This window comes from Canis lupus, chromosome 36 (genome assembly GCF_011100685.1).
Source record: "Canis lupus familiaris isolate Mischka breed German Shepherd chromosome 36, alternate assembly UU_Cfam_GSD_1.0, whole genome shotgun sequence".
Taxonomy (NCBI): domain Eukaryota; kingdom Metazoa; phylum Chordata; class Mammalia; order Carnivora; family Canidae; genus Canis; species Canis lupus.
Window position 1 is genome coordinate 10799997 of NC_049257.1, and position 21222 is coordinate 10821218.

The following is a 21222-nucleotide window of genomic DNA, read 5'->3' on the forward strand; positions in this document are numbered from 1 at the left end:
AGTTACCATGCTTGCAACAGTGATTTAAATTTAGCCCTATGGGGAGCCCGGGTGGCTCAGAGGCTTAACTCCGCCTTTGGCCCAGGTTGTGATCCTGGAGATACGGGATCCAGTCCACGTCGGGCTCCCGGCATGGAGCCTGCTTCTCCCTCTGCCTGTGTCTCTGCCTCTCTCTCTCTCTCTCTCTCAATCTCTCTCTCTCTCTCATGAATAAATAAATAAATAAAATCTTAAGAAAAAAAAGGTGGGGGCGGGGGGATCCCTGGGTGGCTCAGCAGTTAAGCATCTGCCTTCGGCCCATGGTATGATGGTGCGATCCTGGAGTTCCAGGATCGAGTCCCACATCAGGCTCCCTGCATGGAGCCTGCTTCTCCCTCTGCCTGTGTCTTTGCCTCTCTCTGTGTGTGTGTCTCTCATGGATAAATAAATAAGATCTTAAAAATAAAAATAAAAATAAAAATAAAAAATAAAATAAATAAATAAATAAATATAGCCCTATGGTTTAACTCCATGTCCTAAGAGTTTTATATTATAATTTCCCCATTTTTTCCATTATCTTCTGGTAGCTGAAGTATACTTTAAAATCATCTTTTTATAAAGGATATATTGATGATATATTTCTTAACCTCTTGCTGTATAAGAATGTTTCTCAAGTGCCATTATATAGGAATGGCAATTTCAGGTGGAAGATAATATATAGCCAGTTTTACTTGTTTTTTTTTTTTTTTTTCCCCTTCCTTGGAAAATAACCATTTTTCCTTACCTGAAACTTGAAGGATTTGAATTTTTATTTATCTTTTAACCTTCTTGTCTTAGTAGGATATTTCTAGATTTGGAGTTATTTTCATTAATTTTCTTGTATTCAATGGCCCTTTTTGACTTACAGACTCTTGATATAAAGACTGTATTCTTTCTTGAGATTAGACATTTTTGCAACTATGTTGGCTTTAGTTTCTCCTTCTGAAATTGCTATCTTTAATTTTAGCATCTTCTGGTCTCTTGCTATATATAATATATATATGTGTGTGTATATATATTAGTCATTCTTATATTTTCCCTCTTAAATCTGTGGAAGCTGCTTGAGTTTCTCCTCTATTTAACTGATTTAATTTTCTACAATTTCAAATCTGCTGTTTACTGTTTATATTGTACTATGAATTTACCCATGCAGTCCAATCTATTGCTAACTGTTAGATTTACATTCATATTTAAATGTCCTCTTGGGGCACCTGGATGGCTCAGTCAGTTAAGCATCCAACTTTTGGTTTTGGCTCAGATCGTGATCTCAGGGTCATGAGATGGAGCTCCGAGCTGGGCTTATGTACTGGGCATGGAGCCTGCCTGAGATTCTCTCTCTGCCTTTCCATCAGCACCTCCTGCCTAAAAATAAATGAGTGAATGAATGAATGAATGAATGAATAAAAAAATAAAGTGTCCTCTTAATCTTAATCAGAGTATATTTCAATATTAAAATTTCCTCTTCTCCTTTTTGTAGCAATTCTGTTTCACAAGGAGTTATCTGCAAGATTATTAAGATTATGCCCATTATTTTGAAAATGACTTCCTTTTACATATCTTATTTTTTTCTATTTACTCATCCTTACAGATGATATTCTATGCTATATAACACTGGGATTTGAGATGGTTCTATCAAGTATTGGTTTTCTATAAACATCTAAAAATCTTTCAGGCAAAAGAGAAAGCTTTAAATTCCTAGTTGTTTTAACTTTGCCAGTTCAAAGGTCCAGGGGCCTAAGGAAAATAGGAACTAATCATAGCAGGGACTGTGTAGATTTGGCAACCAGGACTAGTCTTGGGAAATGATGCATTATTTCCTGAATTCAGTTGCCTTCATGGGGAGCAGTATTCCTGTTCTTTGTCTGGCATTGCTGTCTGCACCTGTTGTAAGCTGGGCATACACTTTGCCATCTGGCAAACAACTCAGAAGTATTGGTGATATTCTCAATGCCCTACTGCTGCTGCAAAATTTACTCTTGCTCCAGCCCTTGCAGTGGGAGCCAGTTGTGATCACAATGCTGTATGGACACATTTTTCATTTATTTTTTAATTAAACTGATCTTCCTTATGCCCACAATCCTGAATATATTTGTTTTTCCTTCAGTCAGCTCTTGTGGACCATTCTAGAAAAAGACACTTTCTTTCTGGTTTCCAGCAGTGACCCATGTTTTCCTTCCTCAACTCATTTCAGAGGGTGCAATGCTCTTTTTGCTTGTATCTGGCAAATGAGAGGATGGTGAGTTGGAAGGAAAGTGATTAGATGTCTGTGTTTGACAGACTCTTACCCAAAACTAAATGCCTTCAAATCCTAAGATTATTTATGAGTAAAGAGATATAACAGAAATATTCACTGACTCTAATAAATATTTTAATTTACTTAATAGAAAACAATTCTCAAATAATTCTCAAAAATTGTTTTCTATGTTATCTTTCTTTAAAAAAAAAAAACTCCTTGCTTTTCCTTTTCTTTAGAGATAACAAAAATTATTACCAGTGAAAAGAGAACTGAACTAAGAGCCAGAAAAACAGAGCTCTGGTCCCAGATCCAATGCTAACTATCTATACTCTGAAATTCCATAAACTTCAATTTTATCACCCTTAAAATGAAAGTAATAGACTACATTTTCTCTGAAGTGCCTTCAGTCTATAATTCTTCAAGTCCACGTTAGTGGAACCATTGTTAGGCTGAATTCACACTTAAAATTTATATAGAGTAGATCAACAAGAAGAGATTAAGTTAATTCCTTGTTTAAAAGACAAGAGGTGACTCAGCACACTGGTTCTAGGCTACTAGTAAAACAGAGAAATTATAGACCAGCTAACCGGTGTGCTATTCAATGGGTTATTTTTGGCTTTACCCCATTAACTTTCTCTGTCCTTTTTACCATATATTATTTACAGAAATAAAATGTATTACCTCAAGTGAAAGCTGCACTTGTGAGGGTGATTTGGGAAATGCACCATAGGGATCTTTTCTGCAGTAGATGGTCTCTCGCAGAGAGTATTGCTCCAGTTCTGTTACCTTTCCATACACCTTGCCTGAGCATTTCGACCACGCTAGTCATGATGTATCCCTGCATATGATGCTGAATGTGGTTTTGATATTTGAAAAAGAGAAAAGGTATTTTCTTTCAGTCTTATTTAAGTGTTGATTTGTAATAAATGGTAATTTACCGTTACTGTTACTGTTTTTCCGTTGTTTTTTTTTTTAAGATTTTATTTATTTATTCATGAGACACACAGAGAGAGGGGCAGAGACACAGGCAGAGAAAGAAGCAGGCTCCGTGCAGGGAGCCCGCTGTGGGACTCGATCCCGGGACTCCAGGATCATGCCCTGGGCCGAAGGCAGGCGCTCAACGGCTGAGCCACCAAGGCATCCCTCTCTAGGTATTTCTTAATCCATACATTGAAAAGCAGCTTTTGAGTGTTTTGGTTATCTCTCCAATGGAATGGACTCTTAAAAAAAAAAAAGAAAAGAAAAGAAAAGAAAAAATAATTAATGGAAAACAAAGTTGCAATACAAAGCCTTAAAGCCAACCAGTACTTTATCCAGATGTCTGTCCTGCCTGGAAATGGTGGAAAGATACAGACTATAGTTCATAAAATACCAAGGTCTGGACATTTTGATCTATTGTGTTTGTGTATTTCATGCCTGTCCCTATCAATGACTGGGACTTTTTAACATGCTCTTCCACCCTATTACTTACCAATGAAGCTGCCTTTTGTTGAATCTTTAAATATTGCTGGCCTCTTTAGTGAAGCTATAATTCAGCTTTCCTTTGAACAAAAATTCGATTAACTTTTTATATTCATTGGCGGTTTAAAATATTAAGATTTTTTTCTTAATACTATTTTCCTGTTCAGCCAGACTAACACAATTTAAATAAAGGAAGATGGTTATTTTTTACTTTTCATTTCCTTTTCATCCCATTGCTCTGCCTTATTTTGGTATACATTGCCTCTTGTCTGGGCTTTTACAATAGCTTTTTAATTTTAGGCAGCTTACCTTCGGCCCAAAAGAGTTTTACATTCCAGACCTCTTCTAGACTATCAGAGTAATATTTAAGAAATATATCTGATTGTATTGTTTTTCTGAACAGTGTTCCCCAGTGTTCCCCATGTCCTTAGTATAATATCCAGATTATTTAACTTGTACATGAGGCAACTCACCCATGGGCTTCATACTCCATATGAGGTTCTACTGAATATAAAGCCTAGAGAGATGCCATTAATCACAATCTGACCTGGTAATAGGAGATCTAATATAAAATTTGAAATCTTAACACTGAACAGGAAGTAGAGCCATGACAAACATTTTATAATTTACATAGGTGATTTTAGTCACTATCAAGAACATGGACTCAGACATCAAGTTGCCCAAGTCCACATTTCGGCTTTCTACTTACTAATCTGTCCTTGGGCAAGAAAATACCTCTTTGGTCCTCCTTGTATAAAATAAGGTTAATAATTGTTGCTACCCCAGAAATTAAATTAAATAATACAATGTATATGTAAAACATTTAGAACAGTACTTGGCCTTAGTAAGATTTCAACAAACACTAGCTTTTGTTGACTAACAATACCAAAATGTTAGTTATTATGATGCTCTATTGTGTTACATTTATGGAATATCCCGATAGAAAATTTTTTCTAAGTTTAAGACAAAGTTGACCTCACATAGAAATCCTATATATGTATGAATCATTACCCAAATTTATATTTTTTAAAAATAATCTTTACAATGTCTAAATTTTTATTATTATAATATCCCATTTTCAGTAAATAACCAACAGAATCCATTTCTAATCAGTGATGATTCAAATGGTCTTATTCTTTCCACTGTTTCCTAACTTTTTTGGGGCAATATCTGGCACAGTGTTTGCTCAAAAGATTGAGGTGATTAGGTGAATTTGGTCTTTCTGTTAACCTTAATTTAAGTATTTTCACCCATTTACTCTGACTTTTCACCATACTTAATATTTCTTAAATAAGTGTGTGCTCCTAATTCCTTTATTTCTTGATAACTCACTTATTGCATATCTATTTGCAATAGTATATAAAACTGTAATCTTAAGTATGTATGTATTATTTTCATATTAACATTTTATAATACTTAAGATACTTTGTAATATACACTTTTCTTCTTGATAGTTCACTTTTCTTATTAAAAGCTTCAGCAAGTTGCCATTGACCTTTGAGTTTCTATTCTGACATCTTCTCCATTTTGGCTTGTATCACTTAGTCCTGATTAGATCTACAACATGATCTAATCCAGTCCAACTGATCTCTTCACTTACTGTTGCCCCGAACTGCCTTATTTTCTCTTGTGAGTCAGAGCCAGGTCCTGCTTAGGGCATTTTCAATTATACTTCAATTTAAAAATATTAAAAATAAAATAATGTATGTAAAAACATTTTGTAAAATCTTTAAAATATCTATTCAAGTTTGTCATTGTTATCACAAGCAAATCATATACTGCCTTGTTAGTTGCCTTGTATTGTTTTTGTACATTATTCTCTTATGCTGTTACTAGGCTTAGTACAGTTATTTAAATTTCTACACATTTGACTACCTAATTAGGTTTTTAATTCTTTGGGGACAGGGAATATTGATGCTATTAAGATCAAAGATCCAAACTCCCAATTATCTTAGAACTAATTATCTTAGAGGCATTACTGAGCTTGCATCTCCTATTAAAGTATAAATTCATACCAGAGAAGCTTATATTCTCATCCTAGCCACCTGCAGACAGTGAATTGAAGATACCTGGCAGGAATACTCTTCAACTGAAAGAGTTGAATAAAGGGTGGGAACAAAGATTGTTGATTTGTTTCAGCTTACCCAGATCTGACTTGTTGTCGTCACTAGACATTCTGGGAAATAAGCAGTCAAAGAAAGGCAGTATAGCTTGGGCTTATGCCATCTTTTTTAGTTGAAGTACAATTTGCATAAAATAAAATGCATATTCATTTGAGTTTTGACAAATGTATTCTTCCACTGTTACCCACCACCCTAGTCAAGATGGAGAACATCTCTACCCCCACAGTGCCTTTTCCCAGTCAATCTCTCCTGCTCCCAGAGACAACCACTTTCCTGATTTCTATCACTATAGCTTAGTTTTGCTCAAAAACTTCACATAAATGAAACCATAAAATATGCACCATTTTTTTTAGCTTCTTTCACCCAACACCCGTTTTGGGATTCAAGCATTTTGTTGCATGCATAAGTAGATCATAACATTTTGTTGTTGAGAAATAGTTCATTGGATGGATATATATAAATGTATTATTCATTCACCTATTGATGGTCATTCGAGTTGTTTCTGGGTTTTAGCAATTATGAAAAAGGTTTCTATGAACATTCTGGCATAGGTCTTTTGTGGGTACATATTTTCACTACTCTTGAGATTGTCAACAGATTGGAATAAAGCAAGATCCAAAGATATGCTGTTTTCAAGAGACATATTTTAAGTATAGTAATACAGATAGGTTGAAAATAAAAGAAGAGCAAAAGATATAGTTGCAAGCACTAAGCAAAAAAAAAAAAAGCTGACATGACTATATTAATAGCATATAAGGTAGACTTCAAGGCAAGGGATATTAACATAGATTTTTTAAAATGGTCATTTCTGGGGTACCTGGTTGACTCATAAAGCATGCGACCCTTGATCTCAGGCTTGTGAGTTCAAACCCCACATTGGGCATGGAGCCTACTCTTAAAAAATGTCATTTCATAGGAATAAAAGGGCTGATTTGTAACAGGACACAACAATCTTAAATGTGTGTTACAAAAATCATAGAGTTCCAAAATAAAAGAAGAAAAAATGGACAGAAATAAAGTGAGAAATCACAATTATGATAGAGATTTTTAAAATCTTCTCTGAGTAGTTGATAAAACAAATAAAAAAAATAGTAGACTTTGGATAATAGTATCAATTATCAAACATGAAGACCTAATTGACATTTGTGGGATAATACATGCAACTGCAGAATATAGATTCTTTTCAAGTATACATGAAACATTCATCAAAGACCAAATGCAAGGGCATGAAATAAGCCTGAATTTATTTCAGAGTTTTTGAGTACAGTAGAATTAAATTAGAAGCCAATAACTATAGGTATTGATAAAAAGTCAATTATTTTGGAAATGACTCAACACATTTCTAGTCAATCCATGGGTCAAAGAAGAAATCCTAAAGAAACTTAGAAAATGTTCTATATTGAATGATAATAGAATATATAACATGTTGAAAATCTGTGTGTTTGTGCCTTTTAATCATTGTTTTGTCTCAGAAACTGATTAATCAAATCAACATTAACAATCAATATAACACGAAAGGGAATAGGCAGAGGAACAGACTGAAGGTTGAAAATCATAAGGATCATGCCTACCATCAGCCACTGTTTTTATTCTGTGATTATAATGAAGTCACTGGATATTGGTTAAACTAATAGGCACATATCCCTTCAGTGTCAATAAACAGAATGCTAAATCAATATTTTGGCTATTTTTCCCTGATGAGTCCCACATAGGGGCATGTATGAAGCTTCCTTTCATCCAATGGAACAGTAGCAGAAGTAGTCTGGATAGTGTTAATATTGACAAAGATTATAGCTAAAGAATAAGTTAATCAGTGACTAAAAAGTTGAATATATAACCAAGAAAGGTTGTGAAATCTTTGTTCTGAGATCTGAGACAAAACCATCTGTCTCTAATTTTAGTTCAGTCCTTAATGAATATAACCAGTCTGACTAAATGATCTACTGGGAGGCCCCCTTCCAAACACAAAACCTATGATTTTAATTAGTGTTGGTTATGGTGCCAGCACAGGGGGAAAATTTGCTCATTGCCATAAAGAAGAGTAGGGGTTTAATTCTAAATCTCAGTCATATCTTCTAATTTACAAATTCTTTTATTTGGAAGAATATTTTCTTTATAGAACTCCAAGCATTCCTCTTCCTCCTCCTTCTTCTCCTTCTTTCTTCTTGCTTCCCCTCTTGCTCTCTCTCACTGTGTGTCTTTTATGAGAAATCAAAGAATATTTAGTTTGAAACTTGTAATCATGAATTGAGCTTTTCAAAAAATGTGTGAGTCATGTCTTGCCCTTTGATAATTTCCAAGTGGCAAAGCTACTTTTGCAGATCAGTCCCTGCTTTTAATGATTTCAGTATATTTTGTTTGGTTGGGAGTGAGAAAAATAAATGAGAAATGTCATTCGTGAGTATGAGTTTGCAAATGAATATGTAGAAGGCAAGTGATTACTTTATTTGGGGGACACAGTATGTTTTCCTGAGCTTTTTGCCCTTTCCCTTTCTCAAGCCTACAATTTCTCCTGTTTCCATTTACAGATGAAAGTGGTACAGCAATGTGGTGGGGTGGCATTCACAACATCTGAGATATGTGGTTTATCCATCTATGTGCATGGATAGAGACAATTCAGAATCTAACCATCTGAGTTCTAAGCATACTTTTATAATTCACATACATGAAGTTTTATAGAGCAACTTTCAAATATAGAATGAAAGAGATAATTTCATTTTAAATACTCTTTTTTCATTCATTCTTGCAGGCAAAAATTGGTATATTAATAATATTCTTAAAAAGAAGAAAACAAATGAGCAATGTCATAATGCTTTGCTGTTCAAAAAATATTTTATCTCAAATGATTTGAATTCGCTCCAGCAGCAATATTATGGATTTCACCAGGTTAAAGAGAGGAAACAAGAAGGAAAAAAAAGAGAGGAAAAGCCCTACAGGTCAAGAGATTAAGTGAGCTGATGAACAGAATGGCTAATTTTCTATTTTTTCTTGCTAAAATGTAGGAGTGAATCGAAGTAAGGGAACTTGCCAGTGAAGGTAACTGCCAACATGTTGAATAGACAGATGCATTACCAAAATGCTTTCCACAGATGAAAGCAAACAAAAAGTTTTGTAACAATATTTGTTTTGTAGCTATATGTCTTAATCAGTGCTATATTTGTATTGGTCTACTTTAAAAACTGTGCCATGGTCAGTGAGATTATCTTTTCTAATCTTTTAAAATTTCAACAAATATTTCTAGGCATTAAGGATAAGCGACATTTTGCCTCATCTGCTTCTCTGATATCGAGCTGTTTCTAGATGCTAAATTTGGCGGCTGTACTTTTCTTATCTGTAAGGCTGTTCCTGGGTCCACCCTGCAAATAGCCATCCAGGTTTAGACTTTTCCGAGTAGCCGGGAATGGCCATCCCACTCTCAACACCCCCATTCTCTTCTGTGCTCAGGCTCAGGGCATTGGGTGGAAGTGAGCTTTCCTTTATTTCTGGTATTACTGTGGCTTCTCAGGGTCTGGCTTGGGCTCTGATCTTGACATTTGTCACAGGTGTCACCGGTGAAACTGCTGGGAAACCAGATGGCAGGCCTAAGTGAGGTTGGCAGCATCTGCTGTTGTGCTCATTGTCCCTGCTACTTGCTCTACTTTATTCTTCCTGTTGATGTGTTATTGTCTTCCGTTGTCGTTTCATTTGTTCAATGCTATTTCCCTTTCTACAGGCCTCACCAAATATGAATTCCTTTCTGTAGTTCTTTTCATGCATTTTCTCTGCTTGGAGCCCCATTTTCCAGGAAGACTCATGACTTGGCTGCCTACCTTGGGTACTTGGGGGGCTTTTGCTTACGTGTCACTTCCTCAGCAAGACTTTCTTAAGCACCCTATTTAAATTTACAACGCACTCTTCTTCCCCACCCCCTACCCTGATATTTTTTCCTTCCCTGTCCTGCATTATCTTTTTCCATAGCAATTAGCACCACCTGCTCTATTCCATGTTAAACATACATGCACATAATCTGTATCATTAGGATATATAAAATATAAACTTCATGAAGGCAGATCTGTTTGGTTACTTTGTATTCTAAGCATATGGAAGAATGCTGGCTCTTAGCACTTTAAAAAAGTTGTCTTTTTTGTTGTTAAATGATAAATTGCATTGCGAATTTTGAAACAGCAGGCTTCTAGCTTTATATTTGATCTTATTCATTCAGCTCAGTACAGTGCTATGTGTAAGAGCTTTAAGGATATGGGAAAAATTGAATAAGTAGCATCTGCTATGTGTACTGGGTATTTTACTTACTTTGTTTAATTCTCACTGTAACCAAACCCTTTGCCTAATGAAAGACAAGGAGAAAGTAGCAGAGTAAGTATGCACACTAGTTTCGTCTGGCCTCAGTTACTGTCTTTTCTTCAGAAGCCCACCAAATAATAGTGAGTCAACAAGAGCCCCTCAAAATTGATGATGTTGCATTAATCAGGTGTAACTACAAACTGAGTGCCAAAACTGATTGGTTAAAAAAAAAAAAGAACTGTAAATTAGCTCCCTAAAAAGATACGTGACAATGCCCCAAAAAAAGAAATCCAAAACCACTGAAAGCAACAGCACTCTTGGCTTAAGTGCCTAGACCTCTGAGGTAACAAACTTAAAAAGGAAAACATGAAATAAAATCTTTAAAAAAAAAAAAAAAAAAGGGACGCCTGGGTGGCTCAGCGGTTAAGCGTCTGCCTTCGGCTCAGAGTGTGATCCTGGGATCCCAGAATGGAGTCCCACATCGGGCTCTCTGCATGGAGCCTGCTTCTCCCTCTTCCTGTGTCTCTGCCTCTTTCCTTCTCTCTTTCTCTCTGTTTCTCATGAATAAATAAATACAATATTTAAAAAAAAAAGGAAAACATGTTTCTGGACACATATTTTGACATATTTTATGAACATATATTGCATACAATGTGAAACTAACAAAGATTCCTTCTTGATTTTAAAAAGGCAAGAAGAACTGCTCTTCAGTGTCTTTTTTTCCTGCAGTCCAGGAAACCATAATTAACTGTATTTTTTAAACAAGCCAGATTTTATCGGTATGATCCCTTTTTAATGTGTCTTCTCTTTGGCCTCTTTTGATCTAGTGATAGAGATACAAGTTAGCTCTCATTTTTAATTCAGTACCATGTATGTATGGAAAAACCCAATGATGCAATGAGCACTGGAGGCTGGGAGGTGGTCAGCAAGCCCAGACAAGCTCCCTGCCCTCATGGGGCCCAGAGCCAAGCCACTCATCAGGGAAATAACATGTTCTGTGAACATCTTCTGGATGTGGAGTTATCTCTATTCCAGAATTTATTTTAAAAAACCTTAATAATTAATTTAATTCTGTCTTTGTTTTTCTTCTCTTGGTAAAAGATAATCTGATGCCCTGGGAGAGGCTGGAAATACTGTTGCTATTTTTTTAAAAAGATATATTTATTTATTTATGATAGATAGAGATAGAGAGAGAGGCAGAGACACAGGAGGAGGGAGAAGCAGGCTCCATGCTGGAAGCCTAACGTGGGACTCGATCCCGGGACTCCAGGATCGCACCCTGGACCAAAGGCAGGCGCTAAACCACTGAGCCACCCAGGGATCCCCCACTGTTGCTATTATACGTTTCAGTTATTAGCCCAGACACGCATCCTTTCTACTGTGTCTGCTTGAGTATCTCAGATAATTGAGAATTATTTCTTATTAAGGAATAGTCGTTTTGTTTAAGGCAAGTGTAAGAATTCAAACATTGTTATTTATATTAAATCAAACCAAATTTTTCCTATAGCACTCATATTCATTGTTGATCTGTCATAAGAGCCTTTCGCACATCTAGGCCCTGTTCAACATGACAGTTTGCTTAAAACCATGTCTCTTTGAAATTGTCTGGTATCCCGTTCTTTTTATGAGTATCTATTTTGTGCAGGGTATTGCTTTATGTAGTTTAAGAGTCACAAACGGAGTATATTATAGCCTTACCTCAAGGCATTTACATAAATACGACAAATAGTGTATGAAAAACAAGTGCTATTGAACACTTTGTGAAAGGCCATACCTAGCTGAAAGGATGTAGAAATATTCATGGGAAATGTAACATTTGAGATTTAAAACTGCTATTGTCTTGTCAGGTTGAATTGTAGTGAATTTCAGGTTGTGAAAGCAACATAAGCAATAACTTGGAAGTAAAAACACAGAGATCAGGGTGCAAGTTTAGGAAAATTTGAGCAAATTATTTCTTCTTTACCATAAAGTGCTAGTAAGAGGTGACAGGTAATAAGACTGGAAAGGAAATTTAGAGTGTTCTTTAAAAGTCAGGGAGTGGAATTTGTAGAAATTTATAGGAATTTATAGGAATGGTTAATAGAGAATGGTTGAAGATTTTTGCATGAAGGTGACAAATATAAAGTTATACTTTCATTAAGTTGACTTAGCAGTAGTTTGGGGAGTGAATTGAAACAAAAAAAAATGTATGTATAGGGATGCATTAAGAAAAATGGCACTGTGTCTCTACTATACCACATAAAATGGAAATAATTCAGAAGAAGAGATTTTGTTTTTTTTAAATATTTTATTTATTTATTTATTTATTTATTTATTTATTTATTTATTTGAGAGAGAGTGTGCTTGAGAGAGCATGAGCAGTGGGGAGAGGCAGAGGGAGAAGCAGGCTCCCCTCTGAGCAAGGAGCCTAGGGGCAGCGGGGCTCCATCCTAGGACTCTTGAGATTAGGACCTGAGATGGAGGTAGCCACTGAACCCACTGAGCCACCCAGGTGCCCAGAAGGAGATGTTTCTTAAAGTTTGTGAGAGCAATTGCACCTGAACAAGTGAAATATGGGAAAGGCAAAGAACTTTCTGGGCTGCTGAAACAAGCTACAAAGGCAGAAACAAGCGTATGCATGTTTATGCACATAAGGTGTGTTTGTGTAGTGGAGAGGGGAGGCAACAGAGAGAATTGTCTGACTTTTGTTAAGTAGTCTGACTTTAAGAAAGGTAAAGTAAGCTCTAACAGTGGAGGGGCCGTGAATGTATAGGGTCACTTACACTGTCCTGTAAAACTGAAAGAGAGAAACAAACCCCAAATCTGGAATTAGGCTGGTGTCTTGACCCATAAATTATAAACTGGTGAGAAAAGAAAGTGTACTGAGTGAAAAGAACAAGAAAGCTTCTGAATAATATAGGGCTACAGCTGTTAACTCATTAATGATTTACTGTACAGTTTATCTCAGGTGACGTACTAGCCTGAGCATTGCAGAAAAGCCACAAAGAAAGATGGATGAAGATAAGAAAGATGAGATAATAGGAAATAAAGGCTTTACATGGATAACTTTAATAAAAAGTTCTACTGATGAACATCACTAAGGTGTCTCTGACAAGCATTTATTTAGCATCTACTATGTCCTAGGCATAGTACTTACTTTTTTTCTTATAAATTTATTTCATAAAACTTACTGAGCTTACATTTCTACTGATGAGAAAACCAAAGTTCAGAGAGTTTAAGTCTTATTCCAGCAGAAGTCAAGCTAACCCCACAATAACATGATTATAAGGGGAAACTAAGTTATTCCTTGTGGGTCACCAGTTTGTTTAATAGCAGTGGGCTTATGGTATTCTCAGGTGTAGATAGAGATCCAGTGACTTATAAAATCAGACATATTTCATGTTATCCTTCTCAATTGGTGAATCAATGGTACATTTCTCAGAAAATGGGATGATGAAGCGTATTTAGAATTTGCAGTCAGACACATGTGAGTTTATGTTTTTTTTTTTTTTTTTTTTTTTTTTTACATGTGAGTTTAAATGCTGGCTCTGTGTGGCAATGCCTACTTACAGCCTCTGTAAGCCCAGATCACCACCACATTAGAAAAGTGTCAACAACACTACTTCCTTTACAAAATAGCACAAGGATTAAATGAGATAACAATATCAAGAACCAAGTAGAGTGCCAGAATTTAGATCATGTCAACATGACATGAAGACACAAATCCATAGTCTCGTATGGTCTCATTCTCTCACAGTGAGTTCTCTCTCTGTCTGTCTGAGGCACACACATGTACATACACACATGAATGTACACATTTTATATCTAGGACATTTTGGAATGTAGCTATTTTTTGAGCATTGTTTTTCATTTCAAAGACCTTCTGTTCCTGGCTCTGCCCGCTTGTTGTCTCCTGGGGAGGATGCCTGGACATTCACATCCACTACCCCACTGGGGGTTTAGAGGCTGCTTTTTTTCTCCCTCATTGAAGAGGATGAGGGCTGAGGGGGAAAATTATAAGGTAGAAGTCCTTGATGAAAACTGAAGCTGGAAATATTCAGGCATTTGGAACAAATGGAAATGTCTCATTATTATGAGGAGGACCATACCTTGGGAAATTTTCTTCCTTACGTATTAAATCCAGAACTGAATTCTGTGATTCTAGTATTATCTAGTCATCAAAAATAAACAAATATGTAATCAGCATAGAGGTGGCTTTCCAGCTAACAAATCATTTAGGAAGTGTTGAGGTAGTTCATAGATGTCTACTAACATGCATTTAACATATATAAAGATCTAAAAAGGATGTAGAAATGAGTTGCCAGGCTATCTGCAATAGAATAAAAATACTTGCATAAAAATATAGGCATATCTCGTTATATATAATTTTTTTCCCAGGAAAACTGGATGTAAAGTGATTATTTTCTACACTGAATATTATTTCCCAGGGATTATCATGATCATGATAATATTGGTGTGCATATCTGTTAAGGAAAAAAAATAATATTTAAAAATATAACAGTCATTTAAAGGAATGCCTATACTTTTATAAAGTGAATGAATATATGAATATAAAACACTGCAAATAAGTTTTTTCATATTGGAACTAACCCTGGCATTGAAAGAAAAATGACGGTTTATCTGAATAGTACATACTGAGCCTAGATCTTTCACTTTCTATTATGTTCTGTTCCTAATCTACAGTGGAAAACACATAAGTCTGGTTATTCAGAACTTTTTCCCTTTTATGGAAATTGTTAGTTACAGAAATGAGTGAGTGGATTGAGGTTAAAGAGAGAAATATATGTAAAAACGCAGTAAGTGACCATCAAAAAGTTCCTGAAAAAATAGATTGAAATCTACGGATCAAGGAAACTAGAAAGTCCAAAAATAAATCTTTAGATAACAGTCAGCAAATCTTTTCTTAGTTTATGTTTCCAGCATTATTCTAATGTACTGAAGAAGACCAGAACTTAGTTGTAAAATTGGATTAAAAGATAACTTTCAGAAAGACATTTTTTAGTCTTTCTCAGCTTTCTTGGGTAAAAATCCTCTAAAGTTTTTGAGCACTTATCCACAATCATTAATTATAATATAAATTATTATATAATTATTTTCTTGTCTGTGAGATTAAGTAATCCAATTTTTTTTTCAGTATAAGTTGAACCTGAGAGTACTTATTATTATAAAGTGATTCTTAGTGGAAAGAAATTAGAGTCATATGTTATTTTTACTACATGTCTTTGTTTTATTATTACTCTATCTTTCATATAACTCTCTTATTCTTGTAAGCGTCAACATGCATAATAACATGTCTTCTTTTATATTTTATTTTAGAAAATTAATGTTCCTCTTTTATAAGTGAGAAAAATTTTTAAAAGAAGGCATTGAAAGGCAAACAAATGTAATCAGAATTTAGAAATCTAATTCTTAATATCCGTTCCATTTTAACTACTTAAAATAATATTGTTTGCCTTTCCAATTACTTATGGGTCTTCTAAATATAATGTCTGGCCTTAAAAGTTGTAATATAAAATCACCTGCTTGCAAAGTAATACAACTGAGTGAAGTTCAAAAACTTCATATAACATGCCATTTAGCATTCTCATAAAATGTCAGTTTGGTATTAACAAGAACAAATGGAAGAAAAACTAATGTGAAAGCTCTCTGAAAACTTAATCCTGGGAAATCAGAAAAAAGAGACGATGATTTTTATTTCAAATCTATATTGCATAGAAGTACTTTTGAAATTGAAAAACTTTTCAGGTGTTGCTCATCATATATCTTGGATATTTTGGTAGAACATCCTGTGTTCCCCCTTTTAAATATCCTAAGACACATTCACTAGCTAGGATCAATGAGACAGGAATGAGTGACCCTACAAGTAACACAATATCAAATAAACTGCACATTACCTTGGTGTTCCTGATAGCAAGCTCCTGGAAGAGGCTGGAGAAGCATTGCATAATGGTTAGGCACATGGATTCTGTGACCACAGAGCATGAGTTCAAATTCTGCCACTACTACTTTCAACTGTGAGAACTTATGCATGCTGTGAATTATTTATCCTCTTGATACATCAGTTTCCCCATGTTTTAAATAGGGATAATCATAGCATCTATTTCATTAGGTTGTTATAAGAATTAAATGGTTTTATAGTTCTTAAGATAGTGCCTGACAAAAATAGTGCAGTATGTGTTATTATTATGGTTAATCTCCCCCAAAAAATACATTTGGCAAATCACTGCTAAGTGTTTTGCCCCTTAATTTATTTTTTTAAATTAGAATCTTGTTACACAAAAGCCTATTATTAAGCACATTTGTAAAGTGAGACCAGAATACTCATGTATTCATTTGATAAAGGTAGCTAATGCTCATTACAGAGATTTGTGGACTATATGATTACAGTAGGACAACTTATTTTGGGGAAAGAATCTTCTAACTTTCTTGCCTGGCTTCTAAGTCTTTAAGGTGGTGTACGCAGAACATATATTTTTCCTAATGAAAAAGGTAAAGTTAGCAAATATGCTATATATATGCTAGAAAATATCTTGTATGTATATATATATAGTATGTAAATATATAGCATATTTGCTAACTTTACCATTATCATTAGAAATAACGATATATATATCTTCTGACATTTATAATATTACCAAGTATTGAAGCACTGCTGATATGACCAGTATGTGACTATAGTACACACTTACTTGTTTTTGTTGATAAGCATCCATCTACCCCATATCCTGTGATAGTATTCCAACTCCACTTTTGAGAAATATTCTTATACCACTACCACAATCTTACACCTCTACCACAGTTCCTAGGGTAAGGCATTTGCTTTGGGGTAGACCAATCAAAGCATAAAGCACAACATTACCTTGGACTGAGTGATTACTTCAGGGATGGGTGTGTGACCCAGCTGGAGCCAGTGAGGTGCAATGAGAGTTTTTCTGGGTCTTTATTCCTATGGGACTTAAGTCTGGGAGGTTGGTAGGCTGGAGCTGCTATAGCACCTTACTATAATAAGGGATGAATATCTAGAAAAGCTATCACCATGAAAGTCAAAGCCAAAGGATACAGCATAACTAAGTGCTGGTAATGTCAGCTGTGCACCAGAATCATTCCATACCCAAAGCTACCTCTAGACAATAAACCTTCAACTAATGAATTTCCTTTTCCTTCCATCCTTTCCTCTCTCCCTTCCTCCCTCCCTCCCCTCTTCCCTTTCTCTCTCTCTTTCTTTCTTTTTTCTTTCTCAAGCCAGTGTGAGTCATTCTTTTGTCTCTTATAACCAAAAGAGACCTGCTATGGGACGCCTGGGTGGCTCAAGGGTTAAGTGTCTGCCTTTGGCTCAGGGTGTGATCCTGGAGTCCCAGGATTGAGTCCTACATCAGGCTCCCTGCATGGAGACTGCTTCCCTCTCTGCCTGTGTCTCTGCCTCTCTCTCTGTGTCTCTCATGGATAAATAAATAAAATCTTTAAAAACAAAAAACAAAAAAGAGACCTGCAAGAGTGATTAAAAAATCATTTTTGGCTCTATCTTCTCTATGCTCAATGCTAACAAATACATTGTCTATTGAAAATTATGAAACTAGAAAATATGCAAAATATAATGATTTAATACTTAGGATTTTTTCTGGTTATAATTGGTACCACTGCCTGATTTTTATTTAATTTTCATTTCACAGATTTTTGGTGTCAGACTTTCAGTTTGAATCCTGTGTGTATGATCTTAGGCGACTCTATCGCTTGTGTATTTCCTTTCTTCAGTTTTCAAATCAGGATCGTGAAAGTGTTTATTTGATAGGACTGTGGCGAGGATGAAACGATATGATGCATACAGACATGTTAGCTCAGTCAGTGACTGGCACATAGTAAGTCCTCAGATCATCACTATGTCATTAATCGAAAGACTGGCACTCAGGATTTCACTGGCTTTTCAGTTTTCTTCTGGTTGCCTTGTCAGCCACTAAGTTAAAATACTGATATCCCATCAGGGTAATTTTATTTCTAGAGAAAGTTTATTTGTGTGGCACAAAGACCATCTCTTTGTTGAATTAGCAAAGCACTTATTGGATTTCAGACACTCTGGGGCTGAGGCTAATCTTAAATTCCCCTGTATGTAAGACTTTCATTAATATAATTGCTTTTTTATGAATTTTAATTTTTAACTTTCAGTATTTACTCTCCTTTTTCTACTTTTAATTTGAATTATCTGTATTGATTGAATGATTGCTGGTTTAGCAAATAAAGAGCATGAACAGAAGCTTAACCTGTTAGCAAAGTTAATGATTGAAATCAGCAGTCTTAGCATTTTGTTCTGAGAAAAGCCTGTGAGAAATCAGAGTTCCATCAGTGAAAGCCTTGGGCTGCCTGAAGCACAGGGCTCTGCGTACACACACTGTGAGGGTTTCTCTTCACAGTCCCCCGCCCTCTAGTGGTAGTTATAATAATGCCATTTTGTAGTCCCCAAACAGGAAATGCCTGTTCTTACTTCAGTTACCAGAATCCTTTTACAGGAAGTTAGGTGTGGTCTTTGAAGGAGAATTTAAAAAAAAAAAAGAAAAAATGAAAAAAAGAATGATGGAATTTTAGCTGCAGTCTTCTTGGTGCCAGCTTATCAATCCCAAACTCTGGGTATAAAAGATCCTGCAGGGGTAATGTTTTAATATTCTTATTATGCTTATTCTCTGTGATGCTTCTCTACCTTTACAGTAGAATCCTTGGGGGAATCTGCAGAGGACCACTTTCATTTTGGAGCTGCTGGCTGCATGTTTTAGCATGTCTCTTCTATTAAAGCATCCAGGCATGGCAGTTTCCTCCCTGGAGTATGCATAGACCTTCTTCGTGCCTACGTCTGTCAAGGCATGAGGGTCTCTAGGGATGGGTGAGGTAAATGAGGGATGTGTTGGAGGCAGTGTGGTACTGAGAGGGCAGTCTGCTAGCTAGTGGCTGAAAGGTCCTAGTCTACTTAAAAAAAAATGTAGAAACGGTAGAGTACCTTATGTTATTTTAAATTTCCCTGTTTGATCTAGCATATGCTACAGAAATGATCCGGATATTAATGCATTTACTCTTCAAAAAGGCACTTCATATAATTAAATGGAAATTCTCATTCCTGTAGGATGGGGCTTACAGTGGATTGATATTTTAAAAAGAAGGGAAAATAGATAAGTGATTGAATACAGATGACATTCAGGAGTTAAGGTTTTGGTTGTATGATTTCAAAAATCATAGAAACTCTTGCCACTGGTTCAGAGATAACATTTGGAATGATTGGTGTGCTCTGTTAAGTTATATATGCTAGTCCAGTGAGATATGATTAGAATACAGTGAACCTCCATTTATATTATGACAAAGACCAACAAAATAAGAGTTTGTTTAAAAGATAAACTGTCTTAAACTTGGTATTTTTTCAAGTCTAAATATGCTATTTAGATTTTTACGAAATGGGCACTATTCGAGAAAATGAACTATTTCTACAGTATTTCCTAAGTACTGCAAATTTGTTAATTTAAGAAGCAATTATACTAGGTAGCAGCAGGTTGCTAAGCCAGGGGGGTCCAAGATCCAGACCTCTGACGTGGATGACTTCCTGCCCAGTTTGGCAGGAGCTGGATCCCTCCCTGTGCAGCTTCCGAGCAGTTCCAAATGTAATCGGGCATCCCCCACTCCTTCCTGCTCCTTTGCTTTCAAGCAGTATCTACCTATGTTTCCAGAGCCTGGCATTTCAGGATTTCCAGAGCTCTTTCCCCAGGTGCGTTGATTTTGAATAAGCTATTAAAGGTATAAAAGTAGGCCAAAAAGAATGGAAAAAAAATGGAGAAGTACATGCAAGATCCTTGCATAGCCCAGGTTCTATAATTTTGGGTGATTATTCATCTCTTGTTTTGGATCTCTGATATTTTTTCAGAAGGGATGCTGAAAAAGATGGCTGCCAAAATAGTCACACAAGTGAAACAGCAAGCACAAACCAGTATCCTCCATTTCCGAGCTCTGAATTGGATATTTTCACTTAAAACATTTTGGGAGTGGGAGACCAGATTACCTCATAGGCATCTACTGAATGTGAAAGACAGATCTCCATGCAAGCAGATGAATGCATGCATGAGAATTCCCTAAATACAGCTTCCTTAGTAAAATATTGCAGACAGCTTGGTTTATATGTTTTATCTCAATATCATGTAATTACCACAGCTAACCTTTTATCCTAATGACTGTTGCTTCTCTCTTTCTCTCTCTCCCTCTCTCCCTCTCTCTTTCTCTTGTTTCCATAGCACTTTCTTATGCAAGGAGCTAAACAGTGATTAAAGGAGCAGGATGAAAAGATGGCACAGTCAGTGCTGGTACCACCAGGACCTGACAGCTTCCGCTTCTTTACCAGGGAATCCCTTGCTGCTATTGAACAACGCATTGCAGAAGAGAAAGCTAAGAGACCCAAACAGGAGCGTAAGGATGAGGATGATGAAAATGGCCCAAAGCCAAACAGTGACTTGGAAGCAGGGAAATCTCTTCCATTTATTTATGGAGACATTCCTCCAGAGATGGTGTCAGAGCCCTTGGAGGACCTGGACCCGTACTATATCAATAAGAAAGTGAGTTTTTAGTCAAGTGTCTTTTCTTCCCCTACTTCCTAATTGGTTCTGGGTTAGACCCACGGATGTCTGGTGAAGAATGATGTGCCTCCTCCCATTTGTCTGAAGCATCACTAGGATGCTGGGTGGGCTTGAGGATGTAATGGACCCATTATCCTACAAGTCTTTTGGAAGCACTCATTTGAACCTACATTCCCAGGACAAAAAGAACTGAAGAGGCATCATGCAGTTGAGGAACGGAGTAAGGGCAACAGTCTATTTACGTTACAGTGTGATGAAGCAAAAAGTAAAACAAGAGTTATAGTCTCTTTCCAGGAGTTGTATTTAAATTCCTTTTTATGATCTCAAGCACTATATAAGTTACTTTGATTGGCAGCAGGATTATGTGTTTATACCATAGACTTTGCCTTTTCCACAGCTCTCTGCAGAAGAAAATAATAGCAGGTGACTTAAGTAACCCCAAAGAAGCTCATCCCAAAGTACACCTGGAAAACTCTGAAGTTCTCATGAAAAATTTTAATCAAAA

At 36.0% G+C, this 21222-nt stretch overlaps 1 protein-coding gene across 2 annotated transcripts in view; it reads left to right on the forward strand.

The window, feature by feature from the left end:
- The window catches only part of SCN2A (sodium voltage-gated channel alpha subunit 2), a 134841-nt gene that overhangs the window by 29125 nt on the left and 84494 nt on the right, over positions 1–21222 (forward strand). Inside the window, exons 1-2 of one of the 2 annotated variants that reach the window (XM_038584699.1) lie at positions 18649–18758; positions 20379–20696. In XM_038584699.1, coding sequence (XP_038440627.1) covers positions 20430–20696 — 267 coding nt within the window. In that variant the 5' untranslated portion in view covers positions 18649–18758; positions 20379–20429. Of the gene's footprint in view, positions 1–18648; positions 18759–20378; positions 20697–21222 lie in introns of those variants that run through there. The other variant, XM_038584698.1, reaches the window with a different exon arrangement.